Consider the following 26,837-nt stretch of genomic DNA (forward strand, 5'->3'; position numbering starts at 1 on the left):
TCAAATGGACGTATTCTTACTCAAAATTTTAAATAGTAATTTATCAATAACCCAAATAGCTTTAAGGTCCACGGTTAAAGAATGAGATCGTTATTTCAAAATATGTTGATACATATAATACAGATGTTTGAAAGTCAAATAATTATAACATTTATCGAGGATTTTTATAGTAGACTCTATATTTATGTTCAGGAAGAATTTAATTTAGATTCAGGTACTATTCTAGCCCTGTCTAGCTATAGATCACATTGTATATGCTTATTTGTGTAACGGGGTGGTGGGGGGGGGGTATTCGAACGTCTGGAGAGCGAATTGTCAAGACCCATATTTTCATCTGTATAATTTCAATCTCTACAAATTTTCTTCTCCAGTGGCTAAGATGTGCTTTAACAACTCACCTATCTAGGGAAATATATATCTAGCAACCCCTTGTTAACATGATTGTTCGGATTCAAACTCTGGGACTTGAGTCTTTGTACCCTCATTGTTTCACAGTACTGAATGAGACAAAGAAAATTTGTTACATTTATTAAAATTTCAAAAGATGCTATGAAAATAGCAGTGCAAATAAAAAAATAGCAGTGCATATAAAATAATTTCAAAGATGTCTGTTAAAGACATGTACAGAATTAGAATGCCTGAAGTGACATTTTAAAACAAAATATGATTTATTGATTGTTAGGGTTTAACGCCCGAGCACCAATATTTCAGCTATATTGAGGCGATGAACATGAAGTGGATGATAAAATTAACATGAAATGATGATGAAATGAAAAATGGGATGGGACACAAGGATAATGGGGTCGATAAACTTTGATTGCCACTGGAAATAAGGAGGGGTAGGTAGGGTCGGGCAATTTAACCTCCTGTGGTGGAAACCTATGGTTCCTACTCCGGAAAAATACCACAGTAGAGTTCTTTAACGTGTGAGGGACTTGGTATTTTTCCCAACACGGTGCACCACTATGGTTTGCGGTCAGGTTTTCCGTATTATAGCCTGACAACCCCAGCATGTAACACACCAGGGGTACCCCATTCAACCACCTGGGGCACACAACCCAGTTGCTCTGTGGGCAGAGCGCCCTAGCCCCCTGGCTAGGGTTCTGAGCACTATTTAGTCACCTTTTACGACAAGCTTAGCACTGCTGATGGCCTATTCTTTCGACACCCGGACCTGCACGGGGCTAAAACAAAATAGGCTAACTCTGTATAGACCTTAGTCTGAAAAAAGCTGATGCCTAGGGTGAAGTTGAAATTTGAATTTTATTGAAATAAAATCCCATGGCATAGCAATGAGCTGTTTAAAAAATAAGCGGGGAAAACTTTTTTCCGGAAATCGTTCAATATAAAACCAGATTTCATTTTCATTTAATCGCTTGTTTCGTGTCCAATAAAATTTGTCGTTACATTTTGTGTTCAGCTCACAAAAATAAATAGTAAACACGAAGAATTTATCAGAACAAAATCAAAATTAGTGCGAAATTCAGAGTGGCCAGTGAGGGCCACTGGTCAGATTTATGATGAACTTGGCAATAAGATCTGGCGATCACCAATCTGAACTTTTATTTGTCAATTTTAACCAGGATTGCACGTAAGTATGGCTTGACAAAGGCAAGTCAGCTGATGACACAAATGTCAAAAATAGACATAATTGCATGTTTGACCTATTTTCCTTTCATTTATTCTAAATTATTTAAGTGTTCATTTAAACTCCTCATTAAAGCATTCACACAGGGGGTCGTTAGTCGCTCATGATGTTTAACTTTCTTTCAAATAACACATGATGCACCCACATAAACTTGTATTGTAAACAGGTTCCTTAAGCGTTGTGGCTAAGCATTTTGGTGTGGCAATTGACGACATGGTCATCATTTGATGTGACTAGATTTAGTCAAAGTTATATACAATGTATATGGAGTAATTTACATGTATTGCATATACATTTTGATGTTTATCATGCATGTACATTTCCTCAGTTCAAATGATTGACTTCACACTAGTGTGAATAAAGTGTTTGACATGTTTCAAGAAGCTGCTTATTATAATATAATTCTGGTGATAATCTAGTATCTATAATTATATGTACAGAGCGTAAGCGAAGTCCTATATATGTAGCATGTAACTTGTAAGACCTGAAGTATGAATGACTAAAAAATATTCTGATGGAATCCCAAGTCAAAATTTGTCAACGGGGCATGGGGGATGGGTAGACAGTTGTGCAAGTGCAGAGGTGCTGTTTTGTCTTTTAATATATTGATGGATACAATTTTAAGTTTATATATTTATTAAACTGTAATTTGGAAATTATTGGCTGTGTAGTAGTGTATTAAGCTCTCCCTGAAGAAAGTCCCAAACATTCTCTGCAAAGAATGAGCTGTGTCCATCATAGGCCTAGCTTAAAATCAAATTCTCATTTTTGGTGTGACACCACTCTTTAATTTGGTTGGTCACTAAAGGAATTTAAATTGACCCACAGCCATAAGGATTTAGCAAGTCCATCTGCCTAGATGGAAAAATCCATATTTTTTCAATCCAAAATATCTTCGAATATAGAAATTAAGATTTAAATTGCTCTGGATTATCTGTTCAAAAGATCATTTAAAAGAAGAGTTTATATTAATAAAAAAAATAGTTGCTACAGAATTTGAATTAGCTTTTGAGGTTCAACGTAAATTTGCAACGTATGTTTACCAAAGGCAGTTATGACGTTTCACCTTGCTACATTATCTAGATTTCACAGTACCTGGATGTTCAGAAAAGAGAATTACTCACTTGCAATATGATGCATGCCACTGGTGGAGCAGGACATGCTGACACTTCCAGAGCACCTGATGTCGCTCCTTTTTTTGTATTTTTTTTTTTTCATATTGCTATTGCTTTAGTTTTTTTGTGTGACTTGTGTTCCCTTATCTTAAATTTTTATGTGTAATGTATTTTTTTCAGTTTGTTACATTGTGTACGTAAATCTTCTTTGCTTCTTGTGATCCCGTTTCACAGTTTAGGCCATGTTTTAGATTTTGAAACATTTGAATCATCCCACTGCTGGCACTTTGGTATTTTTTTTATGATATAAGCGTTACATAACTGTCATGAGAATTGCTTTGCAACAGAAATGTTGCAGGATGGCCAGTAGTACCTCAGTTCTGTGTTGTACATGTACAGACATCACTGTTAATAGGGTTTCTGTCAATAGTGAACTTCTTGTTGAAAGTCAAAATGGGCCAAAGTTTAATGAAGGTTGAATATTTTAAAACTTTTTTTCAAAATAAAGAAATTGATTTACTTAATTAAAGAACGTATACATTGTTGAATCCTCAAAAAACAATGTTTATTCTATCTAATACTTGCTAAAACAAGTTAAATTGAAAATAAAATGGCAGGCATTTGTTTACACAGCCATGCTGTTGTCTTGTTATGGATCTTCCTTTCAATGTCAGGAGAACTCATGTTTTGGGGAGAAAATATACATGTATCTATAAGATAATAGAAAGGAAAATTCCCCTAGTCTAAATTTAGTACCAAAAGCTGGATGAAGAAAAATGGACTTTTCAACTATATGCACATGCTTTGACCCACATCAGTCCAGATTTCATGAATGTTAATAGGGTTTCTGTCAATAGTGAACTCTTATTGAAAACCTTCCTCTATATCAACTTCTGTGATTCATGCACATGCATGTACATCAATGTATTTTTGTGCCTAAATGTGTAATTGTATATGCTGGTTTCTTTATAATGACTTCCTGAAAATTAACAATTTCTGGCAACATATTTTTGAGTGCCAGAGTAATAGTCATTAATGCTAAAAAATAAAAGTGACACAACTGGAAAACATTAAAAGTTTCGGAAGAATGCATTTAATGAAATGAATATCGTAATTCTAACAAAACCCCAAAACAATAAGATGAACAATTGTCATATCTTGATTGTGTCGGCATCTGCCAAAAAAAATTGTGCAGGAAAATTTTCCTCCATTGTTAGTGGCGAACCCTTGTAATACAATGTACATGTAGATTTAAAAAGCCAGTTAATTGACTTGGCTAGAGGATCTATTCTTAAGCTGAGTTGGTTTGTCACTAGCCTGTCACAAAGGAGTCTAGGGTCAATTCTCATTGTGAAGATATGATTTATAAGAGTCATGCTCTCCTGTTAAAGAAATAATTTCATCTAAGTGTTTATACATATTTGTTTTGAATCTTCAGCAAAAATTAGAAAAGTGTAAAAACATTATTTAAAAATGCTGTAGCAGATCAGTTTGTAACTATCTATGATTATGGCATTTTTTCTAAGATACATTGTATTTGGTCTGAAATAATGTTCATTGACCTATAACTTATTGTTTTACCCTTACCAAATCACAGATGTTCAAATTTACTTTAAAAAATGGAAGGTCGTGGTCTCCTGGATCTTTCCAAGTTTGAAATCACTGGTCCACTTGAAGAAAACCAAAAAGTTCTCAACAAACTGTCGGTTAAATTGGTTGAAGGTCAATGACCTGGGTAAATGAAATGTCAAAGGTCCTAGGGTAGAAATTGAGGGCCCCAGACCTCAGATCACTACTAATTTGAATCCCTGAAGCAAGCCAATTATAACAAAGTTTCAGAACTTCAACTCAGGGTAAATTTGAGAATGTGGATATGTTCCACAGGGTAGGAAACTCACTCAAATTCTAGCCAGTCTTGTATACAATTTTTCAATATATTTACTATATATATATACTGGCCAATTGGTCTAGGGTGCTGGACTTAGTGCAGACGGTGTTGCCATAGATGTCACAGCGATACGAGTTTGAGTCCTGCGGAGGGAACGACCAAAAATTTGCTTCGCAAATTTGACAGTTCTAATATATATATATTTTTTGCTAAAATTAACCAGTCCTGCCATAAATAGCCAGTCTCGGGCTGGTGGGCAGGCTATCATTTCTAATTCTGTGTTCCATAACCTTTCCTGACAAGGCCAGAGAATAAGTTGTACAATGTACATGTTTATGAAATTGGCACTTGGCAAGAATTATTGTTCTTGATTTGGTTGATCTAAGTACATTTTCTATTTTCTCCAAAATACAGATCTGTATACAGAAAAGATGATATAGCATGTATACATGTAGTTATGTAAAACATATGGTGTGTTTTCATGTAAAAAAATTTTTGTTTGTTTGTTTGCTGGGTTGAATAACTTCTACCATGAATCACCTCTACCGTTAAAATGGTCTTAATTTTTTAAAGATAAAACTGAATCTAATACTTTTTTTTTCAGAGAAAGTATATTTGTGATAAGTTTTTTTTTAAACTTCACACAATTATTTAAGTAGCTGTCTTTGTAAGAATCATGCAAAATCTGAAAAATGTGATACACCCGAAAAAAGGCTACATATTTTTATTTTTGTAATTAAGTTATTTTATGGGTCTATATTATGAAATGTGTAAATATTCATTTAAATCTGCCTGCTCTTAGGAGATAATCGACATTGAAAATTCAATAGATTCTATTGTATTTAAGTGTCATTTACAGTTATCTCCCTTACTTTGAATTCTACAGTGCATTCTATACGATTTTATCTCCTATGAGCATGGGTTATATGAAAAACCAAATAGTAATTTCTGTTTACTAAAGTATTTTAAACAAAATATCAAAAATAAAATTATGTAGGCTTTTCAACCATGTATCACATTTTGCATTATTCTTAGCTGGAGTGCTACTTAATACATACATTCTTGTAAAGATGTACCATAACATACAGGTGAAGATAAATTTCCCCAAAAACCAAAATATAGCTTATGAGTTAGAACATTTTGCTGACCCCTTCACCATTACCATTACATGTACATGTTTTGTACATGACAAGCTATCACTTGATGCTCCATTGCAGGTAATGCTCCATTTTTAGTTCCTGGTATTGTTTTGGATTTTTACTGCTTGTTAAGTTGTAACTGTAATTTTACTGCTTTTCCAAACATAGACTGTCAACACAAATTTTAGTTTTTCCACTCTCCACAGTGGAGATATTTTGAGTGGAATCACAGTGTTTCCTCTCAACACAATGGAGATATTATGAGTGGAGTCACAGTGTCTCCAATCTCCATAATGGAGTCACCATTTTAAAAATTATCTGTAGTTAACTACTCCTGTTTTTATACCAATGGTATATTTATTGGGTCAAGCATCTTAATAAAAATTTTAAGTTATGGAAATAAATGTTGAAATGTATAGAAATGGAGGAATTTTATCCTAGTTTTTATTTTGGTGGAGACACACTGGAGAACATGAGTGACTGCACTGTGAAGAGTGGAGAAATTGAAATTTTGGTTGACAGTAGTATATATTCTGACTAACAAAACATATCTTAATCTTGAGGAGTTCTGTATCAGTCTGACTGATAAAACAGTCCAATATTTTTAAAATATTCCTCAAGATAAAGGTCAGAAATCCTTTAACACTGTACATGTATTTTATTTTATAAAATCTGTTACACACATGTACATGTATCACTCCAAGGTATTTTTATTTTAATTTCCAGTAACATTTGTAGTTAGAATTCTCTAGCCATTTTGCAGTATTAAATTCCACCAGACTATGTAATACTTAAAATTTGTTTTAAAAATCTGTTTTCCACTGGAAAGTTGGGAATGTCAGAAAATATACTTTTTAACCACAAAAATCACCCTACAAATTTACAAATTTTCCATACACTAAATTAATTTCACTTGCAGCAGGCTATTCAAATACCATCTCGACTCATTTTATTGGTCTACATGAAGGTGTTGTACATGTAGCTATTGTATAATACCAGTTTTTGGCTTTGGGCTGGATATCTATCTTAAGTTACAAATCTTGACTACAATAGAGAAAAAAAGGGAAGAAAATTAAATACATGTATTATACATGTATTTTTAATTCATCAAATTAGGAAAAAACACCCATTTACATGTACATGTAGCACCTTTGATTCAAGTTACTTAATAAGTATTCAAACAGGAAGTCCTTGATCTTTTAATGCTGTTTGAATAAAATCTGTTGGTAAATTTGTAGATGTTTTAAGTAGCAGTCTTTTTAAAAATCAGACAGGTGACGCATGCCTGTCAAAAACCCACCATATTCACTTTTATTTCTTATTCAGAATCACTTGCAGATCACATAACAAGTACATTTTGTAAAAGTTTTTCATTAAGGTGTTGCGCTTTCAAGATAAAATTTATGTAGATTGTACATGTAATAAGCACTTTGCAACAGTTATTATTCTTGATTTTGTTCGATTTGGTTAATTTTAGTTGGAGATAAATGTAAGATTTTCTCAAAAGTACAGATCTAAATATGGAAAGGACAACTTTTACATAAAACATAGCATACGTAGATTGAAAAAGCATTGTTTGTTTGGTGGGTTTTTCTTCACCATGAATCACTTTGATACGGGAAGTGTCTGAATTTTATATGGACTGATACTTAAGTGTAATTTTTTTCTGAATGGTCATCATTATAAAGAAATATAGAATGTGTGGTTCAACAATTAGTCCAAATGAAAAAAGATGTGTTTTTTTTATTAATTACCCCAACCCCCCATTAGTTTAGTTACATGTAAATATAGTATCCCATACTTGTTTTTGTCATTTTTCAATAAACACTGTTAAAGTCTCCCATAGACTCAAAATAAAAAAAATATTTAAAAAAACATAAAATAAAAACCCTACCTATGAAATTTTTTTTCAAAGTTGAAATATGAACAACATATATTTTTTTGTTTGGCCTTAGTGATGACATTTTTAGCTCTATGCTAAGTACTACAGTTTTTATTGATTTTCTTCATAGACACCTATAGATGAGTAAGAATTCACATCATTTACTAACTACAGTGAAACCTTGTGTCTAAACAAAACCATTGTTTTAACTGTAGAATTTGCTTGGTTTACTTTAGACAAGTGCTACGAGTTTATTCATATTCAAATACATTTAAACTGACAAGAAGGGATTGTTAAATTGTGTGGTCAATGGAGGTTTTTGGTTTATTCTGGGTTTGGTTTAGACAGATTTCACTGTATTTTCAATTATGAATTTTCAATTTGCCACTGTAACTATCTAAAAATGTAATATAAAAAATATTCTCCATTACTTTATAGGTCACTTGCAGTTGGCTGTAAACCCTGGTATAAATTGTATTCTTTGAACAGTGTAGATAAACTTGAAGAGATATATGTAAATGGTAAGTTTTTCTTTGTTGTAAGAACAAATGTAATGAAATACAAAAAATGTAGAACCTATTTAAGAGACTTAGTTTGTGTGAAACAAAATTTTACCAAACTTGTTCATATGATACATACATGTACATGTATGTACATGTGTATATGAAGCCAGAGCGGTTTATTCAGATTACTGTGCTAAAAACCTGCATTTCCATTCTGTAATGGATATTTTTATGTATATACTAGCGAATATACTTTTTTTAGATGGCTGATAGTTGAATCAGTTTAATTTTACAGTAATTTTTATATTTGTGTCTTTTGATGGATGCACAAGTGTTAAAGTGTACAGATGAGATGTCTGTTCATCCATTTAACTCATACATATATATTTTGTACATGTATATCTTAAATGATGTAAAAATGTTTTGATATTTTTTTTTATTTTTTTTTTTGTGAATATTTGTTTTATTAAAGGAAAATGTTGTACCCTCCATTTTCGAAAGGGGGAGGTACAATTTTTATAGTGGTCATGCTGTCCATCCATTCGTCCTTCACATTTTGGGTGACAACTCCACTGTTTCATCTGCAACTCCTCAGAAGTTTCTCAGTGGCATTCAATGAAACTTTCACACATTCTTTATCAAATGATGCTATTGTGCTTCTTCTATTTCATGTTTCCATCTGAAAGACTTTTGGGATTTTATGAAACAAATCCTGGAGACATTGATCGTGGGGGGAGGGAGCACCCTCCAATCTACAACTCTTTCGATGCAATTGTATGGAATTAGGTGAAACTTTGACACAATCTTTTGCATATGTTGCCGTTGTGAATTCTTATTTGCAATCTATCGGAATAGTTTTTAGGGTTTAGTTAAGCAGAACATGGACTTTGTCATTGGTGACCAAGTGGGAATCTTCCACTTCATCCATTTGCTGTTTGAAATTCGTTGAAACTTTCACAAATTCTTAATCATATGATGCCTATTGTGAATCTCCAATTTTGCATTTACATTTGTATGTCTAAATGACTTTTAGGGTAACACAGACTTTGTTGACATCTTGATATGTTGACAGAAGCTTTATATATAGTTATACAGGCAAATATTATTCACGTGAAATTCATGTTAATCGAGCTTCACATGGAATTAATGTGAACTTTACCTGAAACTTACATGATTTTCACATGAAATTTACTTAATGTGAATTGCATGTGAATAATTCATATGAATTTCACGTCAAGGCTCTAACTCACCCAAATTTCACATGAATTCTGTCACAAAGTTTATTTGCTCAATTTGGGTGAAATTCGTGTGAATATCATGTGAAATAATTTTGCCTGTGTATACCATATAATTAGAAAAAGGAATGGATATTGTGTAACACAATAAATACACCAGCATTTACCTAAATCCAAAAAAGTGAAAACCTTCTGAGATCATCAAAAGGTCCTCAACAAGAATAAATAGACCTTGATGTTTGATTTCAGATTTGATCCACTTTACACTTCCTGTTTTAAAACTTTGTTTATGTTTTAACCTTCTGTTGAGGGGGCAGGAAATATCTTTGTAAGTGGGCTCATATTTTTTCATTGTTTTCTAATTTTTCATTTCCTGATATGTGATATTAAAAATATATGAGGCTTCAACCTCCATTCCTGAATTGTACCTGCAGGTGGTTTCTGAAATTTATCAAATTAATCAAATTTTTAAAACAAAAGAAAAATAGGACAATTGACAGAATGATATATTTTACACCTGGTATAATTAATTCAGAAATTCAAACAGTGTATTTTTCTTAACATATTTTCAATTGTTATTATGCAATGATTTTAGTTTCAATGTATCAAGGTAAACAATTGTAATGTCAACATTTTTAGATCAAACTTGGAAAAGTTCAGGATCTACCACTTTTGGATGAATTCTTAATTCTTCACGAAAAATTGACTTGCCTTGCATCACTCAGCCTTTTAAGTCTGTTTACATGTATGCCCCCCCTCACTCCACCCTCAATCTTGAATCACTGATCCACTTCTGATATCATTGTTCTTTTTTTACAGAAAGTGAAGATGTTTGTATTGTTGAGAGGCTATTTTCCAGTAGTCTAGTTGCTATTGTTAGTATCTCTTCCCCGCGGAAACTCAAAGTTTGTCACTTCAAGAAAGGAACAGAAATCTGCAATTATAGTTATTCTAATTCAATTTTAGCTGTGAAATTGAATAGACAAGTAAGTTTTGGTAACATACTTCAGGGTCTAATCTAGGCATTCATGAAAAAAGGAGAAGTTATGGTAAACTGTTTTTGAAAAATAACAATTTTGGCATTTTGTCTATGTAATACAAAAAATGTATATATACATTTATCTCAAAACTTCTTCCTGTCAAGGAAAATGGGAAGAGTGCAAACAATATGAAATATTTGCTCATTGTTACCCTATATTAGGTCCTAATACTTAAGTAAATCTTTTATATGTATATTCCTTTGCATATACATGTTTGTACATGCATGTAACAAGATACAGTTATAGCCTAATGATGAGGTCAATGCATAAATTTATTGACCAAAAAAATTTATGACAAACTGAAAAGATAAACAAGTTTTTATCATGAATTAATTTATCAGCTGTCACACTTGATGTAAATCTTATAGATAGAAGAAGATATCAAAGTCCAACTTATTGTTGTATTGGGCCCAAATCATACTACAGATTGTATAATGTTGTGGAAATCAGATTGCATTTAACAATGTTAAGGGGCCTAATTATGGTTTTAACATACCTTTTTCTTAGGTTTAGTTTTGATAGCTTCTAATTTGTGTTTTTAATGTGGATATCATATATACATGTATATGTATCTCCCTGGAATATAATATTGATTTGAAACCTGTATAATAATATAGGATTTCTATGAACTTCGTATCCCTCAGTCAGCTGTGACAAATTGATCAGACAGTGTAGTTTGTAATTATTTAAATTGGGTATGATATTAATATAATCCTGCTTTTGAAAAGGGGGTATGAAACAAGTAGGTAAAAAAGGCATGTTTATTGTTAGAAAAACAAATCGAAGGCAAATCAGACCCACATAAACATCTATTTAAGGAAAAATTACAGAAAAGGGCAGGGTGCTTTCACCCTCCAAAAACTGTCATTAGGGAATATTAATGAAATAATTACACCTAATGTATTTTTTATCCAATACTTTTGACATGTTTAAGAAAATTTAAGTACAGATCTGCCTAATGCTTGAAAACCAGGCAGAATCTTATGAATAGTGATTCATACATTTTTTAATCCCAAATATTTTTTAATTGGAAATCCTTCAGTAGGCCTCATAGAAACTATATTCAAAAATAAAAGTGCAAATGAAAGTTGCCCACTGGAGATATTTACACTTAAACTTAAGGAGGTAGACCTAGGGTAAGGGACACAACCCTAACAAATCATTGGAACGTTTGTGTCAAATGAAAGCTTGATACGCTTTGGTGAAATTTAATACGATACAAACATATCACTGACTTCATGAGTTATGTCCCTTACCCTAAGTCTACCTCCTTAAGTTATGTTCTTCTATAGTATAGTATAGGGAAATTTCCCGCCAACTTTACACTTTAGCCAGTCAAAAAAAATTTCACGGTACATGTATATAGCAGATCCAAGGAAATGAACATACAATATAGGAAGAGTTAGTTTCAGGACATAACAAATGTGTTTGAACAGTTTCATTGATTATCTTGAAATATGATAAATCACCCCCTGCCTGGTTTTTAGACGGAAATGTAAGGCAATTAAAAAAAAAAAAAAACAACTTAAAATACATTTTGTACCACAGTGTATAGTACATATACACATATACAATGTATATATGCATGTACAAATGTACATTTACTTGGTTTTATTTCTGAAAATGTTAATGTCATCAATTATGCATAAGAACAAATGCAATTTCAGGTTTGTAAATTTCTACCTTCTTTTCAGATGACCTTTTCCATATATTTTAACCGTCCCATGATAGGGGAGAGACTCCTACAAAATCAATGAAAAATGTAGAATTTCTGGCATATAAACAGATAAGATTTGTTGGAGGATTTTAGTTGAAGTACCACATTTTCTGTGAAAAGTACTAAATAATTGAATTTTTACATGAAAAAATTTGCTTTCATATCAAAATCTCCCACTTGTGACAGTGTCAATGAAGGAGAATCTTCCACCTGCACTGTTCCAATGGTTAACAGATATGCTTTCAGAATCTTTGGGGTTTTCCCTTTGTACATATATATAGAACTGCGTATACAACTTATTTTCAGTTTGATTAAATCTCAATATCTGCCGTCTCTTTTCTACACAGAGGTTGATAGTATGTCTGGAAGAAAGTTTATATATTCACAATATACGGGACATGAAAGTATTACATACGATACGAGACACCCCCCCTAACCCTACAGGATTGTGTGCATTGTCAATCAATAATGATAACTGCTACCTTGCCTACCCAGGCAGTAACCAGATCGGTGAAGTACAGATATTTGACACAATTAACCTTGTAAGTATGATTATTGTGTGTTTAGTCCCTTTTTATTGTACAGTTTTGCACATGTCATCAGTGTGATTCTAAAAGTTCTGAAAGCAGGGAGAAGCTGTCAAGTGTAAAGAGAGCACTCATGAAATTTTTAACTTTTACATTATATATTCAACCAAACTTTTTGTGCCAAGAACACATGAAGAATTAACTTTGCACAGAACGAGCTTGGCACACTCGTTAAATTTTTGTATTCTTTGGCATGCTTGATCATATTTTACTTTTTCAATCATTCCAATTAATTGTCCTATTTATTATTTGTTTTTCTAAAGAGGTATTGCAACTTGCTTCATGTATTATTTTACAATACCTTAGATTGTATGGTCCTTTATGAACGTTTTGTCTATTTCACAGATCTGTGACAATGATACCGTTTGTATTACTTTACAAAACCTTAGATGGTATAGATCTTTATGAATGTTCTATCTATTTCAGAGAGCTGTGACAGTGGTACCGTTTGTATTACATTTGTACTTTACAATACCTTAGATGGTGTGGTCCTTTCTGAATGTTCTGTCTATTTCAGAGATCTGTGACAATGATCCTGTTTGTATTACTTTACAATACCTTAGATGGTATGGTTCTTTATGAATGTTCTGTTTATTTCATAGATATGTGACAATGATCCTGTTTGTATTACTTTACAATACCATAGATGGTATGGTCCTTTATGAATGTTCTGTCTATTTCAGAGAGCTGTGACAATGATCCTGTTTGTATTACTTTACAGTACCATAGATGGTATGGTCCTTTATGAATGTTCTGTCTATTTCAGAGAGCTGTGACAATGATCCTGTTTGTATTACTTTACAATACCATAGATGGTATGGTCCTTTATGAATGTTCTGTCTATTTCAGAGAGCTGTGACAATGATCCTGTTTGTATTACTTTACAATACCATAGATGGTATGGTCCTTTATGAATGTTCTGTCTATTTCAGAGAGCTGTGACAATGATCCTGTTTGTATTACTTTACAATACCATAGATGGTATGGTCCTTTATGAATGTTCTGTCTATTTCAGAGAGCTGTGACAATGATCCCAGCCCATGATAACCCATTAGCTGCTATTGCATTTAATGCTCAAGGAACCAAAATTGCAACTGCTTCAGAAAAGGTATAAAATAATGGACTTCTAGTACATGTATATTTTTGTATTTGAAGAACATAGGTGTATATTTAGCTATGTAATACATTTGTACCTATTATTTCGAATTTTTAAGATTCAAGATACAGCCTCATCTTACACTACAAATTTATAAGAATACTTACATGTATATAAACATATGGCCAAGTTGCACTCATGCAAATCGGCTTATAGAATTGTAAATGTCCAGTGGGTGGACTGGGAAAATATTTTTGTAACATTTTCCTCAGAAACTATAAATCACAGTCGCTAGATATTTCGTACACAACTTCAATATGTGGTCCCACATCGTAGGATATGATTTCAGGCCTGTCACACTTTTACCTCCTGTTTACCAACTTTTTGGCAACCCAGCTATTTCTGTTGTTGACCCTTTTTTAGCTCACCGAAGGTTATGTGAGCTATTGCCATCACTTGGAATCTGTTGTTGTTGTTTTAACATTTTTTTCAAAACTCTTCTCGTCTCAATATACTGGATCAATTGAAACCAAACTTGGTATGAATGTTCCTTGAGTTATCTTGCATAGAGGTGATGTAGGCATTTTTGATCCGTCGAAGAATATGGCCGCCGTTACTAAAAATAGAACATAGGGGTCAGACAGTAGTTTTTCGCATATATCTCCAAAATCATTCGTTTTTTTTTATTTATACTATTATTTATCTGTTTTTCAATTGTGACATTGTGGTTTTTTTTTCAGGGTACTGTTATCAGAGTTTTCTCTGTTCCTGATGGACAGAAAATGTTTGAATTCAGAAGAGGTGTCAAAAGGTATTATTGATTTGAAGAATAGAGCTAAAATATTAATCATTGATTTCATCAAAATTTGTTTATCCTTTGTGGTAGAAAAGATGTGGAATAAATGTTGGAAAGACCACACTCCACATCTTTGTATGCCAGTATGTTTGAATCATTATTTTTTTTTATGTCATAGCATAAGAAGCATGTTTCATATTAAGTAGCACTCCAGCTAAGAATCATGCAAAATGTGATTCATGGGTAAAAAGCCTACATATTTTTATTCTTGATATTTTGTTTGAAATGTCATAGTAAACAGAAATTAACATGTGGTTTTTCATATAACCTGTGCTCTTAGGAGATAAAAATTATATAGAATGCTCTGTAGATTTCAAAATTAAGGGAGATAACTCTGTAAATGGTGATCAAATACAATAGAATCTACTGGGTTTTCAATGTGGATTATCTCTTAAGAGCAGGCAGATTTGAATGAATAATTACACATTTCATAATATAGACCCATAAAACAACTTCATTACATTACAAAAATAAAAATATGTCTCCTTTTTTTGGGGTGTATCACATTTTTCAGATTTTGCATGATTCTTACGAAGACAGCTACTTAAATTTTCATCAATTTCACTGGTGCCAAATTATTGAATAAAAGTAGAGACAGTGGTCTGACCTTAACAATAAAGAGTCACACTATAAAAATTACCGTATTGATGTTTTAAAACTTTTGGGCAGAAATATGGTTGAGATATGATTTAAAGCAGTAATTGATAATTTGTGGTAATGTTAATGAAGTACATGATTTTATCGTATTGATGCTTAATTGTCTATTTCAGATGTGCTTATCTGCTACCTTGTCATTCACTGAGACTATATATATATGTATATTGTCTATTTCAGATGTGCCACTATTTACTCCCTGGCATTCAGTGTAGATTCTATGTTTTTAGCAGCTTCCAGTAGTACAGAAACTGTTCATGTCTTCAAGTTGGAAATGCCTAAAGACAAGTATGTGAATACACATATAGTAATGGATTTGTGTTTTAAGTACCAATCCATATAAAATTCAGGCACTGCAAATGTTAGAGGTGATACAATGTGGAGGGAAAAAAAATGCTTTTTCAATCTACTTAGGCTATAATTTTATATAACTGCAGGTCCTTTCTCTATACAGATATGCATTTTAAAAAAAGACACATTCATCTGCCTCTCTGTTAACCAAATCAAGAACAATAACTCTTGTAAAGTGCCAATTTCACATACAATCTTTCTAATTTTTATCTCAAAAGTGCAATAACTGAATGACAAACTAAGTCTGCTTATGTGGTCTGTACCTTTTTCTGAATTGAAAAAAACTAGTGAATTATGTGGATTTTTGGCATGTATATGTGTATAACCTCCTGCTAGATATTTATGAGGACTCAGAAAATACTGTGCATGATCAGCCTTAACCAGGATATGCTAGTCTACAAGGCATGATTTCGCTGGATGAAAAAACTTTGGAAGTAGTAGATGAAGGATCACAATTAATCACCATAATTAACCAAACTTTTCAAGCATAAGGGGACTCAGGGGCGGATCCAGGATTTGAGTTGGTAGGGGGGCGTTAATTGAAGTAAAAGCCGTGCAAATCAAGGCAAAAATTATTATGGGGTGAAACTTGTGGTGAAAATTTTTTTTTGCTTACCAATTTAGGGGGTTGTACGCCAGTCCTTGGATCCACGCCTGGCTCTTAACAAGGTTGTGTTAGTTCTTACAAGGCATGATGGCAAATTCTATGAAACCTTGAAAGTAGTATCTTGTCATTGATAAATGATCTTTGCTCACAGTAAAGATGGATATGTATTCTTCTGGTCATACCTTCATTCATTCACTGTCTACAAGAAACAAGAAAAACAGTAACTTTTCTCATTTCCATTGATAAATTAATTACACCACAATAAAAAGCCACATGACTAGCATATTTCTCAAATAAATTTTAGGCAAAATAAAAAAATAAAATAAAATAATATTTTCTTACCTTGTTTCCTTCCATTAAGTTGATTTAAACCGCAGTAATCTTGATTCATTTTTTTCTCCTTTATGAATTCCTTCATTGAAGTTCTTAAGTAAAATGTTAATAAACACTATCGAAATGTTTCAAATACAACTGCTTTGAAATTCATATATGAATTTTAAATGTTTAATTTTTTCTCTAACTTTTCAGTAAAACAGAAGATACACAGAGTTGGATGGGATACTTTGGACAGGCCCTGAAAACCTCAGCTACATATTTACCCACACAAGTAACTGAAATGTTTAACCAAGGGAGGGCATTCGCTACTGCCAGACTTCCTTCTTCTAATCTAATAAATGTGTGTGCTTTATCTGTGTAAGTATTGAAAGAATAATGGTAGTTTTTGTCCCCCACTATTTTAATTCGACAAATTGTACAGGAGTTTTGGGACTGTGTTAAATTTGTACATACTGCACTTTATGAACACATTGTGGATGCAACTCCTCAGAAACTGTGGCTCAAATTTAGTTCAAATTTTGTGTAATTGTTAGTCACCGTATGAAGTTTGTATATGGCTGCCATTTTGATTTGACAAAGGAGTTATGGGACTTAGTACATACTACTCTATAGAAAGACTATTAGGATGCCATTCCTCAAACACTGGCTACACGTGGCAATCTTGTTAACATCATTCACATAGATTTATCAATTTTATTTTGATATTAGCAAAAAGGGCCACAGGGTATGTCATTAATATTTTGTGAACCTAGTCATATTTGTCAAATTGATGAAAACTACTTGCCAGAATTGAAAACTAGATTATTCTCAAGTTAATATAAGTTGAAAAATACATAAAATTTGGTTGTTCATCGGGCAGGTATCATTTACTTTTACTCTTTACCTGTTTTAGGCAATTAGACAACCTTTAATGTCAGACCCTGGGGCCTTTCAGACTTTTAAGCATTGAGAGTACTGCTTGGTTAGATATGATGACAAAACCACTTTTAACAACTTTGTTTGAAATAACTGATAAATTATTTCATATAGAATATCATATAAGTTCGTTGAGGGTCAATCGTCTTACATTAATCACATGATTGTTTTTTCTGTGGCTGTTACAGATGCATGAAGTTCAACTTACAAAACACACATAGAACTCTTCATTTTTTATTTCGACGCACTCAGTATAGTTTCGCTTTTCCCCTATTGACCTTAAAGAATTGGCCAAATAATGATAAATTAGTGGTGTTTGAAAAAAATGTGTCGAAAATTGAAATTACGTTGCATGGGTCATTTTCCAAATGAAATGTAGAAAATTATAAAATTTTACTGTGTCGGCTATCTTTTTTTAAAGATATTACTTGTTAAACATCAGATGATCATGAAAATTATTATTTGAACACATTAATTCTTCCATTTTACCTTTACATATTCTGCAAGAATTTGATTTTAATGAGTGAGTATTATGGAAGGTGTGACGGACAAGTGAGTGTTTGAAAAGATTAAAATTAATGCAAAGTAACGTGACAGCTATGTAATCTATACCATTTATATCTAGGAGTTATTTTTAAACACAGGATACAGAAGATCCCGCGCTTACTGGTGGCTTCCCAAGATGGCTATTTCTATATATTTAACCTTGACCCTTCTGATAGCAATGAATGTGTTCTAGTCAGACAGCATCGGTATGTTTAAATACCTGACTTAACCAGTTGACAATTTTACTTAGTTGTAACAGACATGATATTTCGTCCGCTTTTTTAAATGTAAATCTGGATTTTTTCCTTTACAGTATTTTTTTATACTGTATGTCTACTTCCGATTTCAGAAATTTGTGCTATTTGGTTGGGATTGTAAAATCATGTCTGTTGTAAGTGTAGAATTGATTGTAATGATGTCACAATTGAAAGTATCATTGTGACATCATAACTTACAATCAATTTTACACTTACAAATTATTGTGAAATTAACTTCTGGATCTTACTGCAAGATTTAAAATATTTAAATATACTTTAGTAGTAAATTTGTCCTTATATGAATACTCCAATTTGAATCAACACCAACTTTTCTATTTTTATGTGGTTTTAACTGTATTCTTACGTTTTCTGATATTTTAAGATATCGGCAATTGCCAATGATATTGTGAGTCCATTTTGACTGAGACATTTGTGATCAATAGATAAACTTTTTGTGAAATGTTAATATCAATCTGAAAGGTGCCATGTTATATGAATGATGATTTTAAATTTTCATTTTTCTGTTTATTCAATAAAGGTTATAGTTTATTACAGTGTTTTGAAGAAATTACATAAACATGTGTTAGATTAAATATTCAAAACCCTAGTGCATGTCAATTATAAGTGTCGGACTGTTGTTTGAAGTATAAAATATTGAGCTACGAAATCTTATCAGTGGTAAGGAAATGCTCAGAAAATAATCAGATTGATTTGTTTTGTCATCATGTGAAAATTTATCTTTAAAAGATGTGCATGTTTAATCTCCTTTTCAGGTTAGATGGTCAAACAGGTGAAGGCCATGTCACAGAGGTAACACCTTATGACAGACCACTGTCACATCCACAGGGAACCAGTTATGCTTCAACGGTGAGGAAATCAGATCCAGCCCCAGGTGCTGGAAACAATTTGGCTACCCAAGGTAAGCCGAGAGAGGCACTCCCTAGTCGATCAAGTTATGCTGAGGCACTACGGCAGAAAGAGGCTGGCTCACGTGTCAGTAATATTGACCGTGAGCCCAGGAATATGAGTGATCACATTGACGAAATTTTGTCAGGGCCAGGTAAAGCAAGTTTTTGTCTTGGAACTGAACGCTCGTCAACCCATACATGTAGATGAACTGTTTTATTATTTTACTAATACTTTATTTATTATTTCAGTTTTAATTGCAATGTATTTCTGTCCCTTCATTAGTACGGTAACACAAGTATTACCCCTGAAACAAAAATGTTCTTATTCTTTAATTATGGATTCTTTAATCATTTTTTTTTTCATAAAAGAGAGATAACTCTGTAGTTTTTCTTTAAACCAAAGTGAATCAAAACCACAATTCATATAAAACATCAGTTGTTTCTTGTTTTTAAATTAGTCTTATATATGATTAAGTTAAAAAAATAGAAGAAAATTTTTGTTTTTTAGTGATATATAAATAACTTTACAAAGAATAAGATATTTTCAGTATATTCAGTTATTTCCCTTTGTTTGAGATTATAATAAAAAATGACCAAAGTTGGTTGTTTAGAAATTGTTGGAATTAAAACAATTCATTCACAATTTTTAGATTATATTGAGAACACTAAAAACATCAATGCATGCTTTTTTCATAATTTTTTTTGTTGCTTTCGTTGCATTTGTTTTACAATGAGTAATATAGTTAATTTCAAAAAATAGATTGAGTCTTACCTTGATTGAATTGCCCATACCTAATGAAATGTTTTAGATAGTTATTTAACAATTAACAAGGAGATTTAAACATTCTATCATTTTATAGGTGTTTTAATTGAAGTTTGATAAGGAGTTTAAATCTCTTTGTCAATTGCTCACTTGATTACCTAAGAATCAAGTTTTCGGGTAATTATTATTAAAGTAAGGGTAGGCCAACTGTAGATTCTGAAGTTAACAATATTATTGGCCGTAAAACCAGGATGAGGTTTATGTCTACAATAATTTTCAACTTTAGAACTTTCAACTAAAATACTTCCTAGCTTTAAACACTTGTGGTTTTATGCTGCATGTATTGTTTCCTGCTTAAACCTGATTAATCCATAAACATTTTCTATTCAGAAATTCTGCATATCTGCCCTACAGGAATTCTGTACATAGTCAGAACTTAAAAGTGTGAAGTTTATATTTATCTTATTGTCCATCTGTCTGTCCGTCTCTTCTTCGATCCCAGTATGTCCGCAGCTTCGAGTCCTCTGAAACTGCCAAATGGGATTTGATGAAACTTGCAGTCGTCATTACCCATATTTACAAAGCCTCCATTAATGGTGTCGGTTATTTTCTGTTATAACATCATGGTATTTTTTAGTTTAGATTGGATGTATGGTTATGATCTAAAAAAAGTGATAGGTTATGCGGAATTAGATCTTACTAAAATAGAAAAGGTACTTTCTTCAGATTGCTGGTAAATTGCACCCTACCGGTGCACCTGGTCCATGCTCCCAGTTTTTAGTGGAGTCCGAGTTGCTCATTTGCTTTTGTTACTTTGTATGTATGATTTTAGTTACTCTATGTTCTTTGTTGTGTATGTCTGTTTTCCATGTCTGTTCTTTGTCCCTGGATTACATTCTTTTGATTACTGCTATAACCTTGGTTCCCTTGATTACTCATTTACAATATAATTGTCTCTTTTTATGTGACATAATTATGTACTAAAACACTGACTTTCAGTTATGTTGCTATTGCAATTTATCAACCTTCAATATAGTTATAATCACTTTGCCTAGGGATCAGTGATATAACCATTTTCTCAAGTTGATATATAGCAATATCATCCTAGTTTAAATTTTTGAAAATTAGATTCTGTTATTTCTCGTTCATTATTTTGATACTTATATTTGTCTATACCAGAGGCCTTGGCAGGGTTTTTAGGTAACAAGATTTAAGAAGTATTATTTGCATGATCTAAATCAGTGTAACACTGATTTAAATAACTGATACATGTACTAATATTATGGCTGAGGATTGCTTCAATATAAAGTTCAAATAAAGTTCCCTGTAGCATTTAGAATGGACAGGAATGGTCTGGTAAAAATAGGTACTTAAGCATGGTAGAGGCATATCGTGCAAACATCAACATCTATGAAGGGAAAATTGACAGAAAAGGGTAGACCACTTGAGAAACACACCAAAAAGGGTAGGATGCCTGCACTCTCCAATAACAAAGGGAACATTATCAAATGTGAAATATCAATAAAATAGGTGGAGGTAATGTCTTATAGTTATTTAAACAATATTTTAGGGTATTGGAACCTTTCATCATTTTGGTTTAAAATAGGAAAATAGTGTAAGATTACCAGTATTTTCAAATGTCTGAATATGCATGTGATTATATGTACATATATATATATATATACAATGTGCAGATTAGGTTAACTCTTGTGGGATTTGAATGGATGTATAAAGTATTAAGTACCATTCTGTGTAAGAATAAGGCAATGGGTGCCACATCCTTTTTATCAATGTTGTTTTGGCCTCAGTACATGTAGAAAACAACCCAAAAGCTGTTTAATTTTTTCCAAAGTATCTGTAATTTAGATTTTAGTGCATTTCAACAAAATTTTACCTACCAATATCTTAAAAAGGCAATTTTTTAAACACTTTGATGGTCATCTCTTGATGGTATAAGTTATAAATACTTGGATAATGCAATAAAATCGATATCTGCTGCTTTTATTTTCTTTTCCTTTTTTGCATGTGCCACACCCTATACACATTTTGCCTAATTCTTAGACAGAGAAATACTTTATGTGTATGTTATCTCTCTAAATCTAGATTATTTTTTTTATTTTGTTATCTCCTGAAAATTTGTTTTAACTCAACTGCCAATAAACTTACTAAACTGATTGAACCAAGTTTATAAGGGTTTGAAAATTTGATTTTAGGCCTAAAAAAAATTCTGTTTCCGGTAACATCTCCTTCAAAATTACATCAGAGAGCAAGGCAATTCTAGTAAAAAATTGATGATGGAAACGCTGAATATCCATTGTTTGTTTTTTAACACCAAAAAAAAATTAGGGTTGGTTTTGGACAGGAAACACAGAATTTTTTTAAGGCCTTACAGGGGAAAAATCAGTAGTAAAACGTTCAGTCATGTCAGTCTTAAAGGAACTGTAATGAAAATAAAGAAATTAATTTAAATAACCTGTGGCCTAGCTCATAAAAATATCAAGGATATTCCTCATGTTTTGACCAATCAGATTGCTTGAAATTGAAAATTTGAGGAAAATCTCAAAATCTCAGATTGAGATTTTCATGAAACCAGCCCTGAAGTTGGAGATCAATAAATTGTTTGCCATCCATAAACATTTTATTTTTAAAGAAAGTAGTCTCATACTTTTCTTAAGGTTAATTTGTAGAACAGCCCTCTGTAAAATACATCCACTTTGAAAAGGTTAGGTAATGCTACAGTTGCCTTTAGTCAAATTATATATGAAGGTTAGATTGCATGCCTCTGACATGTCATTAACGGTACATGTATTAGTATTTTGCATATAATTATTTAATATTATGCCATTGGGTAATAATATTGACATATTCGGTTTCATCAGTGTTGAATATTTTGTTTTGTGTGTTTCTAAGTAGAAAAAGATAGTACTTGTATGTAAAACAACCAAATTGGAAAAATGTCAGAAGAATGTTGATTACCAGTAATTCCCATATTTCCCATTCATTGATAATGATTGAAGATTTTAACATCATAGAACACTCTTTGGAGTCAATCACAGGCAATTCCATTAGTTTTAACGTCTTACAAGCTGTACTTTCTTAAAAGCAATCTCTACTGTGTTTACATAAAATTCATTACATTTACCAATTCAAAGCTTTACACACTAAGTACTCAGGGAGAAACCATTTGATTTTCCCATGGGGGGGATTTTATTTCTTGAAAATTTAGTTCCTGCCTTTTTATTTCTTGAAAATGTAAATCCTTTTTTGTTTTTTGTTATCTTTGTTGTGAATGTCTTCTGGTCTTTGTCCCTGGATTACATTCTTTTGATAACCGCTATAACCTTGGTTCCCTTGATAACTCTTATTTCAAATTTTGTCCTAGCTCCCCCCACCTTTTCTCCCCATAAAATCAAATGGTAGTTCCCTTATCACCACCTCTTTATGCATACTATTACAGTACACTGGAATTGTCTTTGTGGACTTTTAAATGAGTAGTATTCATGCATTTTGAAATTGTTTACTTCCATAAGAGTGAAATGGTATATGTAATAAAAAGAAGAGTTGTAATTTTTGTTCTCAATTATTTTTGATCCAGAATTTCCAATGTTGAGAGTACTCAAAGCCAAAGACCATTTTGTATGTCATTTGATGCTTTGGGAACATCAATATAGTGCCTTTGAGTCAATTTATGTTTTTATCAAACTTATCTTATCAGAAAAATCAGAGTTGATTTTTCTTTGATAAGATTGTAGTCTACTCCTCAAGAAAAAACTTCATATGCTTTTGAATGGGAGTTAGGGACCCATTTTTGTGATTAGACAGTCATGTGACAAGACTTACAGGCCCTATTAGAAAGGGGTTATTAGCCTAATAATCCCTCTCTAATAGTGCTCGTCATTCTCATCAGAGGAGATTGCATTGAGGTACATCATCAACTCTTCCAGAAAAAATAAACATAAAATGACCATTTTATCTTTTTTCCTTTCAGAGTCAGAACCTTATCAAGAAATGGACCAAGGTGCAACAGGAGGAGAAGATTTGAAAGGACTTGGACAATTACGATTGGATGATGACAATGAGTTTCCACCAATGACACACAAGAATGATTGAATAAATTAATTTACTTATTTACAGGTGTTATACTACATGTCTCTGTCCATTCATGTATGTGGAACTTAAGAAAGCTTATTTTTAAGTTCTGTTTTATGATATGGAGTTTTTAATATGTTGCTGCAATTATGACCAGTGAAAATCTATGTACTATTCTGTTGCAACCAATGAGATTTGCCATTATATGTCAATAAGTTCAGCCTATGCTATTATGAACTATTATTAAAATAAATATTAAAAAATTTAACTTGTTTTTGTTTAAAAAAACTTCTTTCTATGAAGAAAGCAAGTAGAACTTCACCAATTTCATCTAGTTGACAGATAATAAATGCCTCATTCACAAGTAATACACATTCCATTTACACTTGATGAATAAACTTTTATGACTTAGCTAATTTTAAATCAGTTTGAATTTAAATAGATGCACTTACCAAATTCACATTGATAACATATTTCTGATAATGCACATTCTATAGTCCTATCAAAGTGAACAGACAGACCTGATTCGTACATAGCACCTAAACTTTATCGGGGTGGGAGTTACATATATATTTGTATAAACAACGAACACATTCATAAAACAGTGATTATTTTATTTTATCACCTCTGGTCTCTTTACATTACATAAGTTCAATTCTAATATCGATCACAAGTTCAAAACAGTTTGAATATATCTATTTTTTTAACAATATTATAAATTACAAAGTCATGTATCACAACACAAATGTTCTAAATTTAACACACAGTGATCATGTGACAGACATCCTCAGGAGTTAACAACCTGTCAATAATCTTGATCAGAATATCTTCCAATTCCTCGGCAGCAAAGTCCATGCACTAAAAATATAAAGTATCATAAATTAGAAGTCAAATACATAACCACTTAGCAAAACAGGAAGTAAATATCGGGCATCAACCGAAGTTGGAAAAGCATACAATTCACAAATGTGACACTGCCAACAAAATTTCAAATATTTCACATCATTTGGGGTCGAGGTATTTGTGACAGATATTTTCACTAACATTTATATGCGAGTTCCAGGTTCTGCTAAACAGGAAGTATATCAATATGCACTAGCTGAGATTACAAGAGACCTTCAGATGGACAAGGGAATCTCAGTATGCTAGACACCTCGTATGTGATTGAAATAATGTTAACAATTTTCACAATCTGATATGGGTATATACTGGTAGATTTTATCCTGTCAGTTTTCAGAAAGCCAAGTACATTGCTTTATGACTTAAACTAATGGACTTTATACTGTGGTATGAGGATTTCATGGTTGTACATTGAAGACCAATGGGTGGCCTTGGGTTGACATTTTCATCGCGGTGAGGTTGTCTCTGACATATACACCATACCAATTCTCGTGATATTTGAGTAAGAAAAGTATATTTCTTTTACAGTACCGAACAAGACATAATTTTTAATTGTTAAAAGAAAAAAAAATTCAACATTTGCTTGTAATTTCTGATTCTTAAAATTAAACTGCCCACAGAAAGCTGATGAAAGTAATGAAAGTATGAAAGAAAACCCAAAGGCTCTTTAATAATCTATTAGCTCAACTGGCTTAGTAATAGAAGAAAATAACTTTCCATAGATGAAATTATTCTTATGAGTCTCCTTCGGGATGAAGTTGTTGGATGACTCATTGTTAGAGTAATTGCCCTTGAAAGGCAAAAAGCAATATTTTTTGCAGTTTTTAGCCAGTGTCTTGAAAACAATAATAGATAGGAAAAAACTTTCAATTGACAAAATGATCTTTACGATAAGGCCTAATAACGTCTTAATGAGTCCAAGTTGTGGGATGACCCCCTGTCAGAGTTGTTCCATTGAAGGTGAAAAAATGAACCAGGTGAGCAATTCAGACTCCTGGGAACCTCTAGTTGGTATTACTTACAGCTCTGCTGGTAGGTAGAGGTAATCTTCCACATACATCTTTTACATACAGTTCTACTTCATTCTGAAATGTGAATGTGAAAGAAATTAAAGTGAAAGTACTATTATTGGTGGGGTACCAATTTTTTCATTGTTTTCATGGGTAGGCATCACAAAGTTGTTTTCACAAGGAATAGTCGTTTCCCATTGATGTGTATAATAAAAACTTCAAAACCACAAATTCAATAATCCACAAACTTGTGTTTCTTCCATAATCCAGGAAAATTGGTATCCAATAATTTAAGTACTTTCACAGTATTTATAAAGTTATATTTTTACATCTGCAAAACTTCATTAAAAAATTATCAGAAATTAAAACAAAGGCTACTCAGAATATGGCACCCCTTTTTGCCTTCCCTGCAACAAAAGTTGTGGAAGGGGAGACTAAGGTATTTCTTTGTTGCCGTTGGCATTAGAGTTGGTGTCCATGTTAAGATTTCCAACAGTATTAATACATCCCTTACCTTGTCATGGTTAAGGTTGTTATCTATGTGTTCAATGATGTGTTTACAAATTTCACATTGTGTATTCCTCTTTCCAAGCTTGAATTTTGTGACAATTTCCTCTACAGGTGGAATCTCCTCATATAGGGTCCCTACAAATACGATTTATGGCTTTCATAAACCAACTTACCAAGAACAAGCTACATATGTTGAAAAAGTGTAATTAGTAATTATTAAATCTAACATCACATTTCATGTTGAACTACATTTCTCTACTCTCAATAGTTAAATTTCAATTTTAA

At 32.2% G+C, this 26,837-nt stretch overlaps 2 protein-coding genes across 3 annotated transcripts in view; one reads left to right on the top strand and one right to left on the bottom strand.

Annotated features, from left to right (window-relative positions):
* The first annotated feature begins 1,393 nt into the window (after positions 1-1,393).
* On the top strand, positions 1,394-24,400 carry LOC148620186 (WD repeat domain phosphoinositide-interacting protein 2-like). Of its 2 annotated transcripts, none has more exons than XM_088580864.1 (11): positions 1,394-1,591; positions 8,111-8,193; positions 10,230-10,396; positions 12,515-12,709; positions 13,770-13,862; positions 14,591-14,661; positions 15,541-15,648; positions 16,847-17,011; positions 18,214-18,321; positions 19,146-19,432; positions 24,032-24,400. In XM_088580864.1, exons 1-11 carry the CDS (start codon positions 1,518-1,520, stop codon positions 24,151-24,153), a joined length of 1,473 nt encoding a protein of 490 aa, XP_088436990.1. In that variant the 5' UTR covers positions 1,394-1,517; the 3' UTR covers positions 24,154-24,400. The 2 variants fall into 2 exon arrangements, with proteins under 2 accessions (XP_088436990.1, XP_088436991.1); XM_088580865.1 differs by having other exon boundaries at positions 1,396-1,591; positions 19,146-19,291.
* Positions 24,401-24,729: 329 nt separating this feature from the next.
* LOC148620187 (uncharacterized) overlaps positions 24,730-26,837 on the bottom strand; it is a 41,677-nt gene continuing 39,569 nt past the window's right edge. The window contains exons 33-35 of the mRNA XM_088580866.1: positions 26,557-26,687; positions 26,055-26,117; positions 24,730-24,990 (exon numbers count right to left, since the gene is read on the bottom strand). Of these exons, the coding sequence (XP_088436992.1) occupies positions 24,889-24,990; positions 26,055-26,117; positions 26,557-26,687 (296 nt within the window). The 3' untranslated portion in view covers positions 24,730-24,888. The remainder of the gene's footprint in view (positions 24,991-26,054; positions 26,118-26,556; positions 26,688-26,837) is intronic.

This window comes from Perna viridis, chromosome 4 (assembly GCF_037379345.1).
Source record: "Perna viridis isolate PV_CMFRI_1.1 ecotype Kerala chromosome 4, ASM3737934v1, whole genome shotgun sequence".
NCBI lineage: Eukaryota > Metazoa > Mollusca > Bivalvia > Mytilida > Mytilidae > Perna > Perna viridis.